The sequence below is a fragment of the Eutrigla gurnardus genome, assembly GCF_963514095.1.
Source record: "Eutrigla gurnardus genome assembly, chromosome: 13".
Lineage (NCBI taxonomy): Eukaryota > Metazoa > Chordata > Actinopteri > Perciformes > Triglidae > Eutrigla > Eutrigla gurnardus.
This window is the reverse complement of record NC_139936.1, coordinates 4,140,349-4,159,282: the sequence shown is the minus strand read 5'-3', so window position 1 is coordinate 4,159,282 and position 18,934 is coordinate 4,140,349. Positions and strand designations below refer to the sequence as shown.

Sequence of the window (18,934 nt, the reverse complement as noted above, 5' to 3'; positions counted from 1 at the left end):
ACCAAGTAGTTTTTCAGGGCGCATTCCCCGGCAGCAATGTGGAGGGAAAGGGCGACCACGTCCAGCTGAACATTTCTACACACTTTCCTTTTATTCGCTCTTTTTTTTAAATATCAAACTTTATCAAAGAGAAGCAGCGAATCTTTTTTGTTGTTGGAGGAAAACAAGCGAGTGAGAAGGGAAGAAAACTGCAGCCTGACCGTATCGTGTTTTTTTTTTTTTTTTTTTTAAACGCGAGCCATTGTTTTTTTTCTCCCACATGGATATTAAGGAGATGAAATCGGACGTGTTTCTTGCTCTCGAATAACCCCGTCGGTCGGTGTGGGACTGTTAGTTTATGTGGTGTCCGGGCTCTGTGGGAGGAGGCGAAGCGAGAGCGAGAGAGAGAGTCCCATTCCTCTGCAGCACGACGAGGAGACACGCAGGGGCCACAAGTTGGTCCGCGAGCTGCGAAGGAGCCCAAAACTTTTTTTCTTTTTGCGCATCCGGCCACAAAAAATCGATACATTTTCTGTCTCTGTCGCAACTTTTTTTTTTTTGAAAAAAAAAAAAAAGAAGTGTGGATTATTGTCGCGAGGCTCGTCATGGACCGCGAGAGCACGTTCAGAGGATGAGAAGGAGCTTTTGGATCATGAACTCTTTCTTGTAGTTTTTAGTTGACGACTCCGGTGCCTCGTTTTTTTTTTTGCTTCTACTTTATTTTAAAAAGAAGCCAAGTGTTATTGCGATTGTTCCCCCCCTCCCTCCTCTCCTCGATTCCCTTTTTTTTCTGCAAACATGCCTCAGCTGAACGGAGGCGGCGGGGATGATCTGGGGGCCAACGATGAGATGATCTCGTTTAAAGACGAAGGGGAGCAGGAGGAAAAGATATCCGAGAATGTGTCGGCGGATCGGGATCTGGATGATGTGAAATCCTCGCTGGTGAACGAGTCGGAAAACAACAGCAGCTCGTCGGACTCGGAGGTAAGGACAAGGCTGGAAATGCTTTATTCTTTCTTAAAGAACAGGCTACATTGTTGCTCGACAAAAGGAGGATAAAGGAGTTTTAATGCGAGTTTCTATACTTTGTGTGTTTCTGTCAGCAAGCGGAGCGGCGTCCCCAAACCAGAATCGACCAAGAAAGTTACGAGAAAGCGAGAGACTACTTCAGTGAAGGTAAACACAAGTACTTTTTATGTATAAATACATGTCATTGGTGTCGCTGTATCCGGCTACAATGTTGCCTCGCTGCCTTTTCTACAAAGCCTTGACTTTTTCCCCTCTTTTCTCCCTCCGACGCAGCGCTGAGGAGGCAGCAAGATGGTGGCTTTTTTAAGAGTCCTCACTATCCTGGCTACCCGTTCCTCATGATCCCGGACCTAACCAATCCGTACCTATCCAACGGCTCGCTGTCCCCCAGCGCCAGAACAGTAAGTCCCCCCCTCCCTTCAAGATGTTGTTGTTGAGTTTAGAATCTCGTTTCGACTGCGATCTGCACAAACTTTTTAAGGCCGTGCGTAAAAGTTCCTTGTGCGCTGCCAGACCGCCATATTCCCTCCGAGTGGCCTCTCAAGGAGTACTAACTACTTCTTTGTTCTTTTTTTTTTTTTTGGAGGGGGGGGGGGGGGGTATAAATTTCTCTCTGCCACCCAACCCCTCCACATGTCTCGTATTTGACAACATCTCATTCGGCTCAAAGTTCACACACATTGATGATTCTTTTTCTGGAGGTTTTTTTAATTTTTTGACTGATTTATGGCAACTCATTTTCAGGCTGCATCCTGATAATAACTACAGTGACCTTGCCACGCTGAAGCTGCCTTCTGTGCTGTTATAGAGGCTGGTGTTAGTCTGAAAATGTGTTTTTTTTAGGGGATGATTTGAAGTTGTGTTTGTGGAGAAGAGCTTTTCCTCCAGCGTGCATGCAGCTCCTTTAAACCCCTCCAGGCTCGTTTGCTTGCACACGCTCTCTGCAGAACCACGGTGTTCCTGGAGTCACATACAGTAAGAACAATGTAATACCTGGCCTTGACACACACGGGAGGCATTTGGCTGCAGCGCCCACGACAAGCCCCCGAGAGTGTTTGAATAAAGAAAGAAGGCTCTAGATAAGGTTGACAGCCTGGAGGACGTGTTGTTGATGCAGAGCTCGCGTCGGTTTACTTGTTGCATCGCAGTCAGCCGTGGAAGCATCGCTGTGATTGTTGCTGCGTTGCTTTCTCGCAGCACAAACCACACATTTCACGCGTTAAATGCGCCTTAACGACTTGCGTGTAGACCATACAGAGCTTAAACGCTGGTTAGCAATGCAAACTAATGGGAGGTGACATGAGACACTTCACGATATATGGTGATAATAACAAAATAAATGCCACGCCGAGGTGAAGGGACGCGTTTTAAAGAGTTAAAGGATGGATTCTGGACAAAACCTGCAGGATTTGAAGCCATTTAAGCGACGACATTAGGAACCCACTGAATACAATTTAACTGTGCAAACTTCCTTGAAATAATCCCGGCTGGAGAGCTGTGTTCCTCCCAAACTCGTCCATCCCCCAATCCATGTCACATCCCCCCCAAAAAAACAAGTACTTTCGTTAAAGCCTGGCAGGCATTTGACTGAAAAGACGCCCTCCACCCCCTCCTCCTCCCCCCTCCCTCCCTTTTTTCTGTCTCCTTTTCACTGTTCCAGGCCCGCTCCCCTCGCCTCCCTCTACCTTCCATTCAATTAGAAAGGCGTTAGTTGACCATTGTTATTCTGAGCAGTCTTGATGGCTTCATTGGAGGTCTCCATTGGGGCTCATTAACTAAATGGCTACTTTGCTCAGACTAGGTGATACATGTGTAGATCTTCTATCTCCTTCTTTTTTTCAGTCGTGAGGAATAATATCGGGGATAAACACGCAGGAATGCATTTTTTTTTAGCGTGGACGCTTTGGTTTAAGCAAGAAACAAACAAAGAGTCTTAAGTAAACAGCAGATTTTTTTTAGCTGTGTCTCTCACCGTGTGATTTGTTTTGTCCAGCAAAAAAAGTTTCAAATTAAAAACCGCTGTCCCCCGTTACTTGAGGCAAATAATTGGTGAGGGGGATTTAAAATTGGGAGGTATAATCCTCCATATTAGGGGGAAAGAAAAGAATGAGGTCAATGGGACAGAGTGAGCTGACTGTGTCAATCATCGGCGTGGCAGAAAACATGCAGGCAGACAATGGCTGGCATACTTAGCAGATGTCTTAAGGTCCCCTCGCGTTGCTCGTGGCTTAGTGTGAAGAACGCTGCAGAATTTTGATTGACGAGAGGTTTTTTTTGTTTTTTTTTACTTAGCACCCGGTTTTTTAGCTCTCACATTCTCGGGGGTTTGGTTTGTTTACACCTGTGGATGAAGTCCGATACAGCCGGATAACGTGTCTCCGGGGCCAACACCCACGTCTGACCTGCGGCTTTACTCCACCAATCCTCGTCCCGTGTGTGGAACACACTTTTGATTGGCTTGTGAGATTAAAAAACCACTCCGGGTCGCCCCTTCATTCTGTGTTGTCACCTCTCACAAACACTTTATTGTAGCGTGTCCCTGTCGGCATTATATTGATTTAATAAGCGTGTGGTGTTGTGGTCGTGCATGTCCATGCAGACGCATTTACAGTTACGGCTCTGGAACAGATCATGTGACTAATGCCGGGGCCCGAAAACAATCCGCTTGCTTTCATTTCCGGGTTCCAGTTTCATAGCTGTGAGCTGTGATGTAAATGTTTTGTGTGTGTGTGCTTAGAGACGGGAAACAATGTGTGTGTGTGTGAGGCTTTCTGGTTTACATTCTCCCTGCAAGTATCCATTTACACTTTTCCGGTCTGACGTCTTTTTTTGGGTGGAATATTAAAAGGCAACGTAATGAATATATTCTGCATATCAGCATTTAAAGGAACACTCAATATTACATGTTGGAGACGTTGCTCAAGAGTGATTTCACACAGTACTGAAAGGTTTTGAGGGGCCCCAGAAGTTTTTTTTCTTTTAATTTTTGGGATGTGGCAACGCTATCATGAGCAATGAGAGACAGGCCTACATGGGATCAGCAGAGTTCCCCCCCGAGGGCCGAGCATAACTGATTTAAAGCCTGTTCGGAGCTGACATTCTGCTGTAATCCACCGGGAGCTGAGGAGGAGGTTTTATGTTTGCAGAGATGTTCCACCAGACTCCTGCCTGCTGTGGTTGTGCTTGGCCGGAGAGAGTTTTTCTCCCCCACTCCCTCACTAAATCCACCTTATTGTTTGTCGATTGGTTGATGTGATTATCGCCTGCATTGTCCTCCTGTAGTGACAGACGAGTGCCAGGTTTAATTGGAGAACACACACACACACTCGCTGCTTGACGCAACCTCTTGTCACCTCCATCAGCACTTTTTTTTTTTTCTCGACGGGCCCGGCGTGCGTCGTCATCGTCGTCACCGGCCGGCGAAATGCCTCTCGTGTGTTCGAGGTGGCACGTAAGCGAGAGCGCGGTTATCCGCTCAAATATGTCTTCATCAAATAACGCGCAGTGGGACACAGTAGAAAAATAGTTTGAGCTTGAGATATGAATGGAGAGCTTGTATAAGTCTGAACATGTCGGTGGCTACGATTGCATGCCTCTCTGACTTCTCCCCCCCCCCCCCCCCGTCTCCTCCCCCGTTTCTTTCTGCTGCTTTTCGTGCTTAAAAATGTGCAGACAAAGACAAAGTCAACACAGACATTGTCCCGCGGAATAAAAGGGCCTCTCCCTGCATAAGCAAACGCTGTTTGTGTGGAGGTGTCTTTTCATCAGGTGGCTCACTTGGCATTTCACTCACCTTGCAGCCGTACGTGTGTGTGTGTGTGTGTGTTTATGTGCACACATGCATGCATGTTTGTGTGTGTAAAGTCTGCAAGTGTTGGGGGGGAGGATAGGGGGGGAGGGGGAGGTTGTTCAGGTGAGGCTCTGTGGATACTCTGCAACAGAGGCAACAGTGTACGGGGCTCACATTCTGACAACCCTCAGTGTTGTATTCCTGAATGTTAGCGCGCAAATATTTTTTCAGCCAAGCGCTGTGTCAACACGGCTAACGTTTTCTGACTGGGTTTTATGGGGCTTTAAAAAAAAAAAAAAGATTTCTCGTTCAAAGGCAAACACATCTACATCAATTTAGTGGCACTGTTCAATTAAAAGCAGATCGCTGCAGCGCTTGCCATCGCTGGCCGAGAGCTCTTTACCCGGAGTGATTCATTTCGGTAATGAACTCAGTGCTGGGGCTTGACGGAATTAAATTAAATTTGGCAAAAAATTAGTTTTGAAATATTAGATTAATCATGATTTAGTTAGAGAAGGAGAGGGTGTGTGTGTTTGGGCGGATGTTTGTATAATGTTGAAAAAAAAGAGAAAAGAAGAAGCATTTTAATTGATAACAGTTGAAATTGAAGCTATTGTTGCGTCTCAGCGTTTGCTTTCATGTTCACACGGGGTAATCAAGGTCAGGACTAATTAGTGCATCAGCCGTTTATAGCGGTGATTATACAGTATAGTCGCTAATGTTCCACTTTACATGCCTTTATGTGTAAATCACTCCAGTCTCTGGGTGTCACCGTCGTAATATGCAGCTTAAGAAGCTTCCTCAGGGCGTCTCACTTCCCAACATCACATGTATAGAAGCGTGTGAAATGGTGTCAGTCCTGGTCTGCATCCTTCCCTCTCCTGGTCTCTGTGGAAAGCACGAGCTGGCGTCAAATCCTCCCACTACCCCGGCACTCCGCCGGTTCGCTACCTAAAAAACCCGCCCGCCTGCCCAGCCCGCCATTAGAAATTCTGTTTATAGCGCTCCTCCGGCTTTCTCGAGCGCGGGGGCCCCCATCAGGAGCATCCCAGCACCCTTTGAGGAAAAAGGATAACCAAACCATCTCCCCTCTCCAGCCGCCGACTCCCCATGTTCAGTGACATCAATGAATCCCTTTGATGCCGCCAAGATGAATATGTGTGCAAATGTGTTTTTATCAATTAATGTGTTTTTCTCGTTTGGTCGTGTTTGGACCGGAGCTACCGCGCCGGTTTGGTTCGCTTCTTCCCCCCACGTGTGTGAGAATTTAGGCCGACGTTTGTCCAAAGGTGAACATCTCGAACGCACCTCTTGACCAACCAAACTGTTGCAGAGTTCGGTATTAAAAGTATTCCAACGAGCCGGACGTCTCCGGCTGTAATGGAGGAACGTGCCGGTGACGTTGTGCATGCTGCAGTGTTGTGGATTCTCACGTAGAGTTTGAGGTTGAAGCAGTGGAAATACAAAGCTCGCTATCTCCGGTCGTCCACAGCTGCTCATTATCAAAAAAAAAAAGTAAACGTTTTTTAGCCACGAATTGCAGCCCTGGGAGATGGAGATGTGGGAGGTGGAGACACGTATCGTGTGTCATATGAATACCAGCTTAGTCATGTTTGTTCTGTGGTCTTAACCTGGAGCCCCGGTGCAAAGTGGGGGGATGGGAGGCTGGGCCTCTGGATTTATCTGGGGGGGGGGAGGAAGTCAGACTCCCAGGTGACCACAGCCCTGAAACGTTTTGTCCTGAGTTTGGATCATGTAAAAAAAATCCAGAGCTCTTTGCAACTTCTCATCAGCATTTCATCAGTTGAGTGTATGTTTGGCGTGTTGATGATTTTATTGATTCATGGTTTAAGATATAAAATAGTGGGGAAATGCTCATTTTCAGCCCTAAACACAAATATATTCAGTTTATTGTAAGTAAAAACAGCAACTTGCTTAAAATGTGCTTTAAAATGACTGCAACCCATAATTGATGATCAATATAGTCAACAACATGCCAATTAATGTATACTTATATAAACTAAAATACCCTTTAAACTGACTTTAACTACATGTCATGTGAACAGAGTAATTACAACACATGAACATGTAATAGCAGGAGCAGTAATGGCAGAAATAATAGCAGCAGAGAATTTAATAGAATAATAATCATAATAATAATGAAGCATAAAAATACTAATAATAGAAACATGACTGTCTCGTGTTTCAGCTCCAGAAGGCATCTATTGAATGAAACTTCAGATTAACTAATGATGAAAACAGTCCTCACAGTATCTAACTGTTGGTCTCCCCCCTATATAGATATATATAGATATATATATATATATGTATATGTATATACATATATGTGTACGTAGCACTCTCATAGCTATAACCACTACTGTTTAGCTCACATAAAGAAAAGTTTTCCCTGTGTAATTGTACCTTAAACGCTTCACTCCATGCTAATAAAACGTGATTGTACAGCAGGAAGAAAAAGAAAAAGCTCTAAACAGGGTTTCATCAGTCTGGTATTCCAAGCAGCTGTTTTCAGTTTAAGCACTGCAGGCAGCAGGAGAGGGGGAGAGAGGGGGAGAGAGGGGGAGGGGAGGGGGAGAGGGAGGGAGGGAGAGAGGGAGCAGGCAGGCAGGAGGAGAGATTGTTGATGAGATGTGGTGGTGGGAGCTTAAACAAGGGCAGATACGGGTCCTGCTATTCCTCTGCCTGTTATCCCGAGGTGGGCCGGCTTCCAGACCTTGAGGCACTCACTTATCTGAGGGATTCTGTCTCCCACAGAGTGCAGTCTCTCCGCCGTGGACCACAATGCTTTGCCATTCCCTCACAGTCACGGACCAATCAGCGGGCGGCGGGAGGCTATCAGATCGTGCACATGTTGCATCGGCGCTACCGAGACTCAGACCCCCCCCCCCCCCCCCCCCCCCCTCCTGTTTCACTCCGGTTCACGTACCAATGTGTTCTCCCGGCGCCGGGTCTGCTAAAGGCCATGTCACACCGTGTGTGTGTGTGTGTGTGTGTAGCATCACACTAAATTAAGAAGGGGATGCATAACCGTCCAGGATGAGGTTAGTTGACAGCGAGCAGAGCAGCTGTTCCTCTGGTTGAAGTTATAAATCAGTTTGGCTGCGTCCCACCGAGCGTGTCCCTCCGCTGCTCGGAGGCCGGCTCGCGTCTCCCCGATGGACGTGATGTCACGCGCTGCACCTGTGCACACCTGCGACCTTCTGCACACCGCCCTAAACCACGCCACGCTAACTTGGGTACATTATTACTCTTAACTTCTTTTTTTAAAATCTGTGTCATGCTGCAGGATCTTTCACAATAAAAAAAAAAATAAAGATTAAAATCTACATATGCTGTAAACGTGCAGCTGTAGCCGATGATGTAACCGACGTGCCATCTGTAATGTGAATTTAGCTCCGGCTCCTAAAACACACGTAGAGAACGTGATGGATCTTATGTTTGGCTGCATAAATCTTTTCACGGAGCCGCGGGGGATTTAACCACGTTTAATGCATCAACATACGCCGGACATGTGCGGTCGTATGGTTACTTATTTTTGCTAACTTTGACTTGACTCACAATATCACACAAAAAGTTTGGATCTAACTTTTATATCCTCCAAAAATGACCAAATTACAGGAATATTACCAAACATTACTTTATTTTGTGAAACTCGACTCACATCCAGAGTTTTTAAGTACTTTTTTTAATCAAATTATTTTCCGGTTAACTATAATCATCATATATCTTACACTTAAGCGCAATTTTCCCATTAGAGCTCGTCCTAATATCGATAAGCACGTAACCTCTGGGTGCCCCTCGCTCTCCCCAGTTAAACCAATTCCACTTGTTAAGGAGTCACAATGTTCCGCCGAGCGCCAAATTCAATTAAAGCTGCGCAAAAAGGCGCAAGTCATCTTAAAAAAATGTGTAGTCTCTTTCTCCTACCTTATCTGGAGCCGGACTTGTGGATCCCGTTTGGAATCAACAGCAGCAGGAGAGACTTCTTCTTATCTGCTGAATTTAAAAATGATGAGGTAATAGCAGTGATAACTTATAATGGCTCCTCAGACGTAAGATGCTCTGTCATGATAAAGGGATTCCCCTCGCCTGATTGGCTCTCTTTGTTTGGACATTTTATCCTTTGACATCTTCTTATAAAATACCAGGTGGATCTTGTGTTGGGTGATGATGTTTGGATGTGTGTTGGGGGGGTGGGGGTGACGTAATCCCTCATCCATTATCGTGGCTGTGTACCAGAAATCCTGACACATGTGACTGACTTATTTGCTTCACATTTAGAGTAGCTACATGAGGAAAAAAAAAAAAAAGATCTAATCAGCCCTATATGACATGGAGTAGGCCAAGGAGCCCTTTTGTTTGATTTGTACATGGGTTGGAGGGGCTGGCTATTGGAAATCCCTGAAGCAGGCTTTAGGGGCAGGTCTGATTCTCGTGTGAAATGGGAAAGGCTCTATAGCTCTCGGCTGACTTGACTTGGGCTGTATGGGTGTGTTGGCAGGGGGAGCGCCGGTCATGAATAGGGTCTTTGACTACCTCAGACTTGCCCTGAAAGGCAGGACAAAGACCCTAGGGCAACGGCTTAGAGCCTCACAGCTGAGCTACAGAATGCTTGGCCCAGTCTTCCTCCCTCCTTGCCTGATTTAAATACTACAGTGGCTTTCAGCATTCTGGCGACGGAGGCTTCGCATTCACCCGCTGCACATTTACCATCAACTTCTCTCTCTCTGTTTTTGTTTACAGTATAGTAAACGCCGGGTTCTGTTTCCACATAAGCCGTTGTATAGGATCCGAGGCTGCTGGTTGAATATGCATCAGCGAGTCTCTTAACACAAAAAAAAAAGAAAGATTAGCCTCATGTTGTTCGCGTTAAGCAGAATTTATTTGGATACAAGACTTAACTGCAGGCACATGTGCGTATAACTCTGCTCGGGAGTCGTTAATTACGTTTTTTTTTCCCTTCCTGCTTATCTTAAGAGATGAAAAACTTGATGACTTTTGACGGATCTTGCGCGACTCGTCAGCGTGGAGATTTGCGGCCGCCCTCGGAATAAAAAGCCATAAATCTTTTCTGCAGAGTTAATGGGGTTATTTGAGTCCTGTCCAGACACTCTCTCCCCACTGAGTGTCTAGTTTCAGATGTCACTCAGAGCTTTGTTTGCCCCCCAGGGTGAAGGGTTAGAGGTCAAGGTTCAGGGCCAGTTGGCTGAGTGGCCACAAAAGCCCGGGCTTCCCCTCATGCACATCCGATCCCCTCTCTCCGTCCTCTCCGGCCCCGCGGCCACCAACCAACCTACATTTGTTTTATTATCACAACCTTAAAATTCATCTGACGTCGAGGGGTGTGATTATAAGATTTCACAATGAGGTCATAAATCCCTGTTTTTTGTTTTGTTTTTATGGCTTAAAACTTTAATTGTTTCTCTGTGGAAACTTGTGTAATTATTCAGTTACAGATTTTGGAGTAGTGTCGCGTTCACTGTCCAGCTACTGTTTAAGTTCTCTATTTACCGCAGGACTCTTTTATTTGGGCGATTTGTAGGATTTATATCTCGTTCTCCGTCGCCGTTAACGACCGAGAATGGCACCTCAGCAAAAAAATCTGGAAAAAAAAGTTCTCCGTTTCTTTGTTCCGAACACCTTTTTCGAAACATCAGCCCCCACCCACAAACTCAACTTCTCCCCCCCACCCACCCACCCACCACCACCACCCAAACATGTCCTCCAGCCAGGTTTATTATGCCGTTTCACGCAGACCAAAATTGCAGCTGCATGGAGAACAATCTGGAGCACATTAGCTCAGGCGCTGTGATTTATAAATTGTTTCTCAGGCCATAAATCCCTGCTGTAATTGTGCACAAGCACCCCTCTCTTTTCTCCAGTCACTCCCCCCTTTTCCTTCTCTCTCCCCCCCCCCTCTCTCTCTGAGCAGCTTACAGTTCTTGGGTTAATACTAATTGTTTGCAGAAGTGTGCAGTTTGGATTTGAGTGGAAGTTTGTTGCATTGTGGTGCAGATTTTTTTGGGGAAAACAGCTCTTCACGATAAGATAAACTTTCCTACTTTGTTTTTTTTTCTTCGTAAACCCCCGTCTCTCTCTCTCTCTCTCTCTCTCTCTCTCTCTCTTCACGTCACGTGGTTACAAGCTTAACGTCCCGAAAAATGGGACGCGAGTTTTGGACTCCAGCTCCATGTTGCTGCGGCTCATCGCTCTGCATTCCTGAATACTGTGTAATTGTACGGGGCCTCTCCTAAAAACTCCGTCCCTGGGAATTTGATATTTACAGCAGCCCCCGATCGTAATCACCTTGCCGTTCTCATTAGATCGTATTGGAACTGAAAGATAGCAGCAGCTGTACATATTGTTTTTAAAGAGCATGTCCAGCGTCGGGTTCTCAGTGGTCTGGTTAGTGTTATGAAGACCTTTTCCTGCGACTTTTTAAAGCAGCAGCAGCCACGATTAATCAATGTTAGGTCCTGTAAAACAAATGTAAATGTGACTTATTCAATATTGATTGAAAGTTTCATGTTGAAGTTGAAGAGGTCACAATAGCCCAACCTCATCCTCTAAACTTAACCCAACCCTGAAAACCTACCACGTTCTCACTGGAGGATTCTCTGCGAGCGTCCAGACATGTAAGAGGATCCCTGGACGCCAACGTGAATTGAATTTACAGCCCAAAGCCCCCCCCGATCACCAGATCGTGATTTAGCGCTCAATATGACGACGCGCAGCGTGATGAAAACGAAGCCTGCAGATTGCAGCGGAATGACTTTTACAAATGTGTTAAAAGTTTTCTTTTTTTTTTTAAAGTTTTGGCGACATTCCAGACCTCCCTGCAGTCTGCTGACAATACGCATAACTAATCCTGGGGAATGTCATGCGAGTGAGTTGTGCGCTTTGTCGCACGCTGTGGAAGTTTGAAACTACTTTTTGAAAATATTTACGAAGCATTAAATCCCCCCAAATTATTATTTTACTTTGTAGAAATGAAAAATGTCAGCCTAGTCTACTACTGTATAACATCTAACATTTTATTCTCACATAGACATTTTTGTTGTTGGTCATATCTCTTTAATTGTGTCTAAAAGTGCACATAAATGGTGTGGTTTTGATTTTCTAACAGTCAGTCATACCTGTGGCGTGTGAATGCGTCTGCGTTGGCTGGGGAGGCGGTGGAGGAGGAGGAGGGGGTGGAGGAGGGCGGAGAGGAGACGGAGAGTGGAGTGAGTGGAGTTAGCGGTGGGGTGATAGGGATGTCAGGTAGTAAAAAAAAGTGAGATGAGGCAGGGCCTGGAGTCGGCGGGGGCCTGCTGGAGATTTGCGCCTGTGCACTCGGAGAGCAAACACAGGAGGCATCTGCAGGCAGCTGTGTGTGTTGGTGGTGGTGGAGGGGGGGGGGGCTGGGTGGTGGTGTTGGGTGGTGGTGAAGAGAGAGAGAGAGAGAGAGAGAGGAGGAGGGGGGGTGGACTTGCAGAGTGAACACAATCAGCCCTCTGTTTTCATAAGACTTGTGGTATGTGAGAGCAGAAACAAATGTGTTTAATTTAGGCCCTTTTTTTTCTCTCTCTCCCTCTCTCTCTATGTCTCTCTCTCTCTCTCCTGCCGTCTCCACTACACCCACTTATGCCCACCTCAGTCTCTCAAAAATGGACTTTTCCCCCCTTCAAGATGCCTCATTGCCACCGTCAGCTGCTCTTAGGGAAGTTTAAAAAACCTGAAACAATCACCCAGTGTGCCCCTCGTCAGAGGAGCAGACACACTTTTAGCAGACGCACTCACGTTTGACTTCTTTTTTTTTTCGGGGGGTAAATATTTATCTGCAGTTTTTTTCTGGAAACAGAAGAGAAAAAGATTATTTTTACGTTTATTTTTTTTACGCCCCGAGAGTCGGGGAGTGATTACTCCGCTGTGGTATTTGCCCCGTCGAGTCGTGCGGGGTGCATGCTGGATTATTGCCTCCTAAATGCCTTGGCAGGAAGCGCCAGTATTATATTGGTAACCCATGCTGTCTCCAGTCAATTTGTGTTCGGGTCATAAATGAAAAATTCAGGTCTCACTTGTGTGTCATTGGCGTAGACGAGGCTACACACACACACACACACACACACACACACACACACACACATAAATGCACACATTTGATTTCTAAGTCGAGCTTTACTGTAAACAGTCCAGCCAACCACCGGTAACCACCTCATGTTCTGGAGTTAATTACACAGACGTTTACGGCTGTGAATTTCAATGAAACCAGGCTACTCCCCAAACGATAAAAAAAAAAAAAATGGTGTTCCTGCCGGACAAACAATGCCACAGGACGCAGGAAGAGGACGGCGTCTTTGACATGAGGTGTAGCTCGTCTTGACATCAGATCACAGTGACATGAAGGGGACTAGTGTGTGTGTGTGCGTGCGTATGTGTGTGTGGATTGGAAGCAGCTCTCCCAGGTACGGGAAACCACATAACTGACTGCACATAATTGACTTGAATAGCTTCGCACCCTCCTCTCTGTCTTTATGGGACGGCCCTCGCTCTCTCTCACCAGATGCATAATTATTTTCTTGTGTGTCTAATTACACGGTGAGTTTTATACGATGTGCAGTTGTTGTCGTAACAGAATTACTCACTTGTTCCTACTAAGTTTAACCCCCTCAGACCGGACTGTTCCTTTAAATTGACCGGACGGGAACAATGGCGGTCTGCGTATACGAGCGCTGAAGTTCCCGTGGACGCAGGAAACAATAACTCAAGATCGTGTCATTGCAAAAAAAAAAAAAAAAAAGGGAAGAAGAAGAGGATTAAAAAAACAAAAACGCTGATAGAAATAATTGCTTGGGTTGCAAAAAATTCAAACTCCTGCTGAAGTCGCAGCTCGCTCGCCGGGACTGAATGTTAAAGCTCTTTGGGGGGGGGTTGGCCTTGTATTCTCTTAATGCTGTTTTATTACTGAAACAGCAGTAAATTTGCAGGACTTTTTCAAATAAACCCCGTTTTCTGGCCAGAATCTGCATGAGGCAGTCATGTGACCTAAAAAACTTCTTGGTTTCTTCTCGGTGGAATCTAAACTCATGAAGGTAGCTTCCTGGTGTCCTTCATATGCTATGTCGTGGTCAGCGAGTGTGCAGCCATCTTGGAAACTTTGGGGGGGGGGGGCGTTGTCGTTGGGACCTCCCTCACGCTGCTGCCTCCCCTCTTCACTCTCCTCTCTCCCTCTTTGCACTAATAGTTCTTTTGTGTACGAGAGCATGTTAAGAGGCCAATGAGCCTGGCCTTAATAGGCCACGTTGCCATAGAAACCGCAGCACTCTGGATGTCTGACCTTTGACCCAGTTTTTTTTTTTTTTTTTTACTGGCTGTGAATAAGAGTGCAGGAACGAGCGACCAGGTCACAATGGAGGCCCGGTGCACTGAGGGAGTGCCCCTGTCATAGTCACTTAACTTCATTCCTCTATGGGCTAATGGACACTTCAAATGTTGTAGCCATTAGCAGCGTCGCTATCTCTGCGTCGCAGGCCTTCTCGGGGCAGAGAGAGGCCTACGTGTTGTCCGAGCGAGCTGACCAACGGAGAAATGTTTTTCTGCAGCTGCCCGACATGATTCAACCTCATGCACTTGGATGCAAGCCACCAATAAAACGCTGGAATCAGAAATCCAAAAATATATCTTGCTCTCTTTTCGAGATGGCTTCAATTAATAACTTCCTCCCTGACTAATCTACTTACTTCATAGTGGACCGGATAATAAGGACATGCCCCCCCCCCATTCAGAAAAAAACTTGCTGTAGCCCAAAGCAGTGCATTGTGGGTCCGACCAGCTGAGCTGCTCCGTCGTTTCCCCATCAATTACACACTAATTAGCACAATGAGTGCCGAGGTTTGCTTAAGAATTGTCAGTGTAATTGCCTCTAATGTTGGTAAACAATGAGCCTTAATGCAAACTCTGAGACGAGGCTGGGGGGGGGCGGAGGGGCTACTTATCATATTGTCTTTGTCCCCCCAGGCTTTTAATTGTGTTGCGTTGCATAGATCAGGTTGAAGGTGTCAATGGCCCCGCATGAAGCAGGTGATATCAGCGGAGGGAAGCCCAGGAGGGGCCTGACAGGGCTATTGTCCTGAAAGTTGCTGTTCGTATGGGCAGGGAGGGAGGAGGAGGGGGGGTAATTAACACCTCAGCCAAACAGCAAGCTGTGTGGCCCATTTGTTTTCTGTTGGGGGGTAAAAGAAAACAATGGGGAGGGGCTCTCCACACAGTAGGTGATTGACATTATCTGCCGGAGCGATCCGCCGAGGCATTCCTGCTGCTCCGCTATTCAAGGCAAGTTAGGCGAAGCCATTTCACAAGCGTCTGAGCTGCCACTTTATACATATTCACCAGCCCATTGTTGGCCCTCCACTTGTTGAGTCAATGCACATTTTAATGCAGATACTAACAGTTGTTTCTTTAATGCTCCAGAATAATAGTTGTAAACTTTAATATGACTTTTGGCTTCTTTTTTTTTTGGTCTTGCAAAGTTTTTTCTTCTTTCTGTCCCTTTGGCAAAGTGTCTTGACTTAGTTTGACAGCAAATGTCCAGACATCTGTCTCTTCTCGGCGCTCTGATGTTGGCCTGCAGTTTGGGCACCACACACTTCAGAGATGACAAAGACTCTTGGCTTGAGCTTTGCCTTCGCTCTGTGAGAGCGATGTAACAATTAGAACCCAGCTCTGGCAGGCCACACGCCCCGGAGCATATGTTGCATTCTCTCGGTTCAAAAAAAAACGGAGGCGGACGGGGGCTCCAGTGCAGATTTTTTTTTTGGAAAATTTCAGTGGCATCGCTTGCCACCTTTTGTCGCATCTGGGTCCTGTAAAAAAAAAGTAGCACATTCTACTGATGTCTATTCTGGGTGTTGGAGGCGTCGGCGGGGGGAAAAAGGCTGGAAGACAATTAGAGAGCTGTGAAAATGGATCAGCTAAACTTCACTTTAGTCACACATTTCCTTCAGTAGTCCGTCCGAGTCGAGTTTACGCCGGCTTCCAGCTCCCATGCTGAAACAGAAATTGCTCCGGTCCCAGACCATATGTCTGTATTTGTTTCTAATAAAAAAAATAAAAAAAATAAGGCCACGTGAAAAAGCATCACGCGCTGTTACATTTAGATTTATGTCTCTTTTTTTGAACAAACATGTCATAACTATTCCAATAATCCATTTTGAAGTGCTGGCTCTCATTCAGCTGTCTAACTTTTTTTCCCCTACACTTCCCCTTGTGGTCTTTTTTTTTCACTGTAACACTGAGAAAGTTTTTGCTGAGCAGCACGACCCACAATTCCTTGCCTTTTGTTTCCTGAAACACCCCCCCTCCCTCCCCCTCCCATGTTAGCGGTGTGCTGCTCCAGTCTGGACTGGAGCTAATGTGACAGTGTGGCTGGCATTACCTGGCTGGATGTTTCCAGGGGGGGGGAGTGTGTGTGTGTGAACAGTTGCTCCATAGGGCAACTTGGCAATTAAAAGAAAAGTAGGCGCTCAGGGGAGAAAAAGAGTGCCTGGGGGCATGTTCCCCCAGTCCTGGCAGAAAGCTGTCAAATAAGGGATGGATTGGGAGAGAGAGAGCCGGGGTGGGCACGGGACGGGCAACACCAAAGGCTCACAATAGCGCTTGTTTCATTTGTGGAAAAGGACTCATGATTGACATAGATTAGACAGAGAAAACTGCATTGTTTTGGGATTTTTTTTCTTCCTCTCCGGAGAGCGGCATTCATTAGGAGCGCCGTGCACACAGCAGCAGAGTAAAGTTTCAATAGCAGCCTCTAAAAGCAAACTGCCTCCTGACAGTTGTATGGACTTGGGCCCATTAGTTGGAACCTGCGATTCAGCCTTGAGCAGTATAGTGAAAATGAAGAGGGCTGATGTCAACTCCAAGAATTTCCCCCCCTTTTTTTTTTTTTAGCGAAGAGGAAAAAGGGTCCCCCCTTCCCTCCTCCCTCCCCACCCTGCCTCGGTGCTCTGTTGGACCCCAGCTGTCAGGAAACAATACCCTCTGCCTGCTCCGACAAACTCATTCCTGAAAATGTTTTTTTTTCTTCCTCCCCTCCTCCTCCTCCTCCTCCTCCTCCTCTCCCCTCCCGCTATAATGTCTTTTCCATTTTTAACCCACAGCCATCCAAGCTTCCTTCCTCCTTACAAACCCTGAGTGATGAATGAAGTTTTAAAAATCACAACCTGAATGCTCCTCCAAGTTGTGCTTGTTTGTCATCATTTATCCTGAAATCGACTTCTCAAAAGCGGACAAAGCTTTTTGCATATATTCTTTCACCGGGGGTGTTTTTTTGTCAGTCAGTCATTTTTTTTTCTGGTAAATGGCAGACACTATTCCTCGTCTTCTCCATTCAACAGATGTTTGCTGTGGGAGGCGTAGGAATCCACGAGGACGACGGCATGTCAATAAAAATGACAGTATACGTCGCAGAATAAAAGGATGCAAAGGGAGATTGTCTAATCCACCAGAGAATTTATTACCCCATGAAATGCTCCCATTGGCCAAAAGGGAATCTTAAATAATGAACTGTGAGAACTAGATGAGCAAAACACAGCCTTAGTATGTGCACCTTTTTAATTAATTTGAAATTGTACCAGTCCAGAGAGAAAATCCACATGCATGACAAGCTGCTGTGTCCGGTATTTAAACTGATTCACAAACCAGATGGTGGAGCCGTGCTTTTGGGTCTCTGACTTCATGCTATCTCCACTGCCGGAGGAGAAAAAAAAAAGAAGAGAAAAAGAAAAAAACTCAGCTTGTTGTATTAAGTCGTAAATCATAAAAACAAAAAAAAACCTCTCTGGGAGAACATGCGGCTCTAAGGCTGTACAGCGGCGACACAGTGGTGGAAACGTTCTGTGACACAAACACCTGTCTGATAACTTTTAATCCAAAATAATAGTGATGGACGAAAAAGTAGGAGGGGCTACGTTTTTGGGGGTCAAAAGGCCAAACCAATGGAGACGGGAGTTAGCTGGGAGTCCTGCAGCTCAACCTCTGTGCTGCTCTGTAAACGGGGCTTCCTTCCAGCTGTCTCTTCCCACCCGCTCGGCGACGGGCGCCCACAGCTGGCCTCTTGTTTTTCCTTGACAAACGGCAATTTCACAGTCCCCCACCAGCCCGTTGTGTTCACATCGCTCTCCCTGCTCTGCCCCGTGCCAGAACTCACTGTCTGACTCCAGCAGCGACGTGAGTCTGGTACAGGTGTCTGCCGGCTGGCCCGGCGGGGTCGTACCACTTTTACACGCTCCTCTGGTTTAGCAACAGGAAATATATCTATGAGGCCCCTTCTTTTTTTTTGCTGTTTGGTCTCTATATCATATCTATTTTATCATTTATAATATTGGACGTTTTTTCTAAGTGTTCCTTCTTTTTTGTGTCACCCACAGTACCTGCAGATGAAATGGCCTCTTCTGGACGTCCCCGGATCTGCAGGACTAAAAGACTCCCGCTCGCCGACACCGGGACATTTAGTAAGTAGACACCAGCGTCGGGCGAGCGAGCCTGAAAGTGTAGTGAGCTAAGTTACCGGTCAGCCCACGTTAAGTGAAGCTTCGCTGCACTGAAGCTCCGCCCCCCTCTCAGGGACATGTAGCAGGCTAAGCTGCAGCAACATGGGAACAGTAGTTCAACTACATGGAGAACCAACTTCATTATAAGTCAGTGCTTTGTACACTGTTGCCAATAAAGTTGGAATATTTAGTTTTCAGACACAATCCTCTGTTTATTCCTATTTAAATGCATCAGTAATCATTTCTGAACAGATGCACTGATTAACATTATGTGTCCAAATTATCCACATTTGTTGGTCGCTATAAAATACAAGACATTTGCTAAATTATTCCAACTTGATGGGCGACGCTGTATATAAAAAAAATAAATGTTGAAGAAAATATAAGAATATAATTTATATGCTCAATATAATTCTAGTAAGTATTTATATAATAACATTTTTAAATATATAAAACAAACAAATATATAATAAAATATATGATAATAATCCAATATATAAAATAATATCTATTAACCTATCAATGCACACTACACTGTAACCCATGATGACCGTGGCGACTCCCACCTTTCCATCAGGTGACGTAT

At 45.9% G+C, this 18,934-nt stretch overlaps 1 protein-coding gene across 2 annotated transcripts in view; it reads left to right on the top strand.

Moving 5' to 3' along the window:
- Positions 1-6: 6 nt before the first annotated feature.
- Positions 7-18,934, top strand: part of tcf7l1b (transcription factor 7 like 1b) — a 30,215-nt gene continuing 11,287 nt past the window's right edge. Inside the window, exons 1-4 of one of the 2 annotated variants that reach the window (XM_084025071.1) lie at positions 7-963; positions 1,083-1,155; positions 1,282-1,409; positions 18,226-18,309. In XM_084025071.1, coding sequence (XP_083881197.1) covers positions 778-963; positions 1,083-1,155; positions 1,282-1,409; positions 18,226-18,309 — 471 coding nt within the window. In that variant the 5' untranslated portion in view covers positions 7-777. The remainder of the gene's footprint in view (positions 964-1,082; positions 1,156-1,281; positions 1,410-18,225; positions 18,310-18,934) is intronic. The other variant, XM_084025072.1, reaches the window with a different exon arrangement.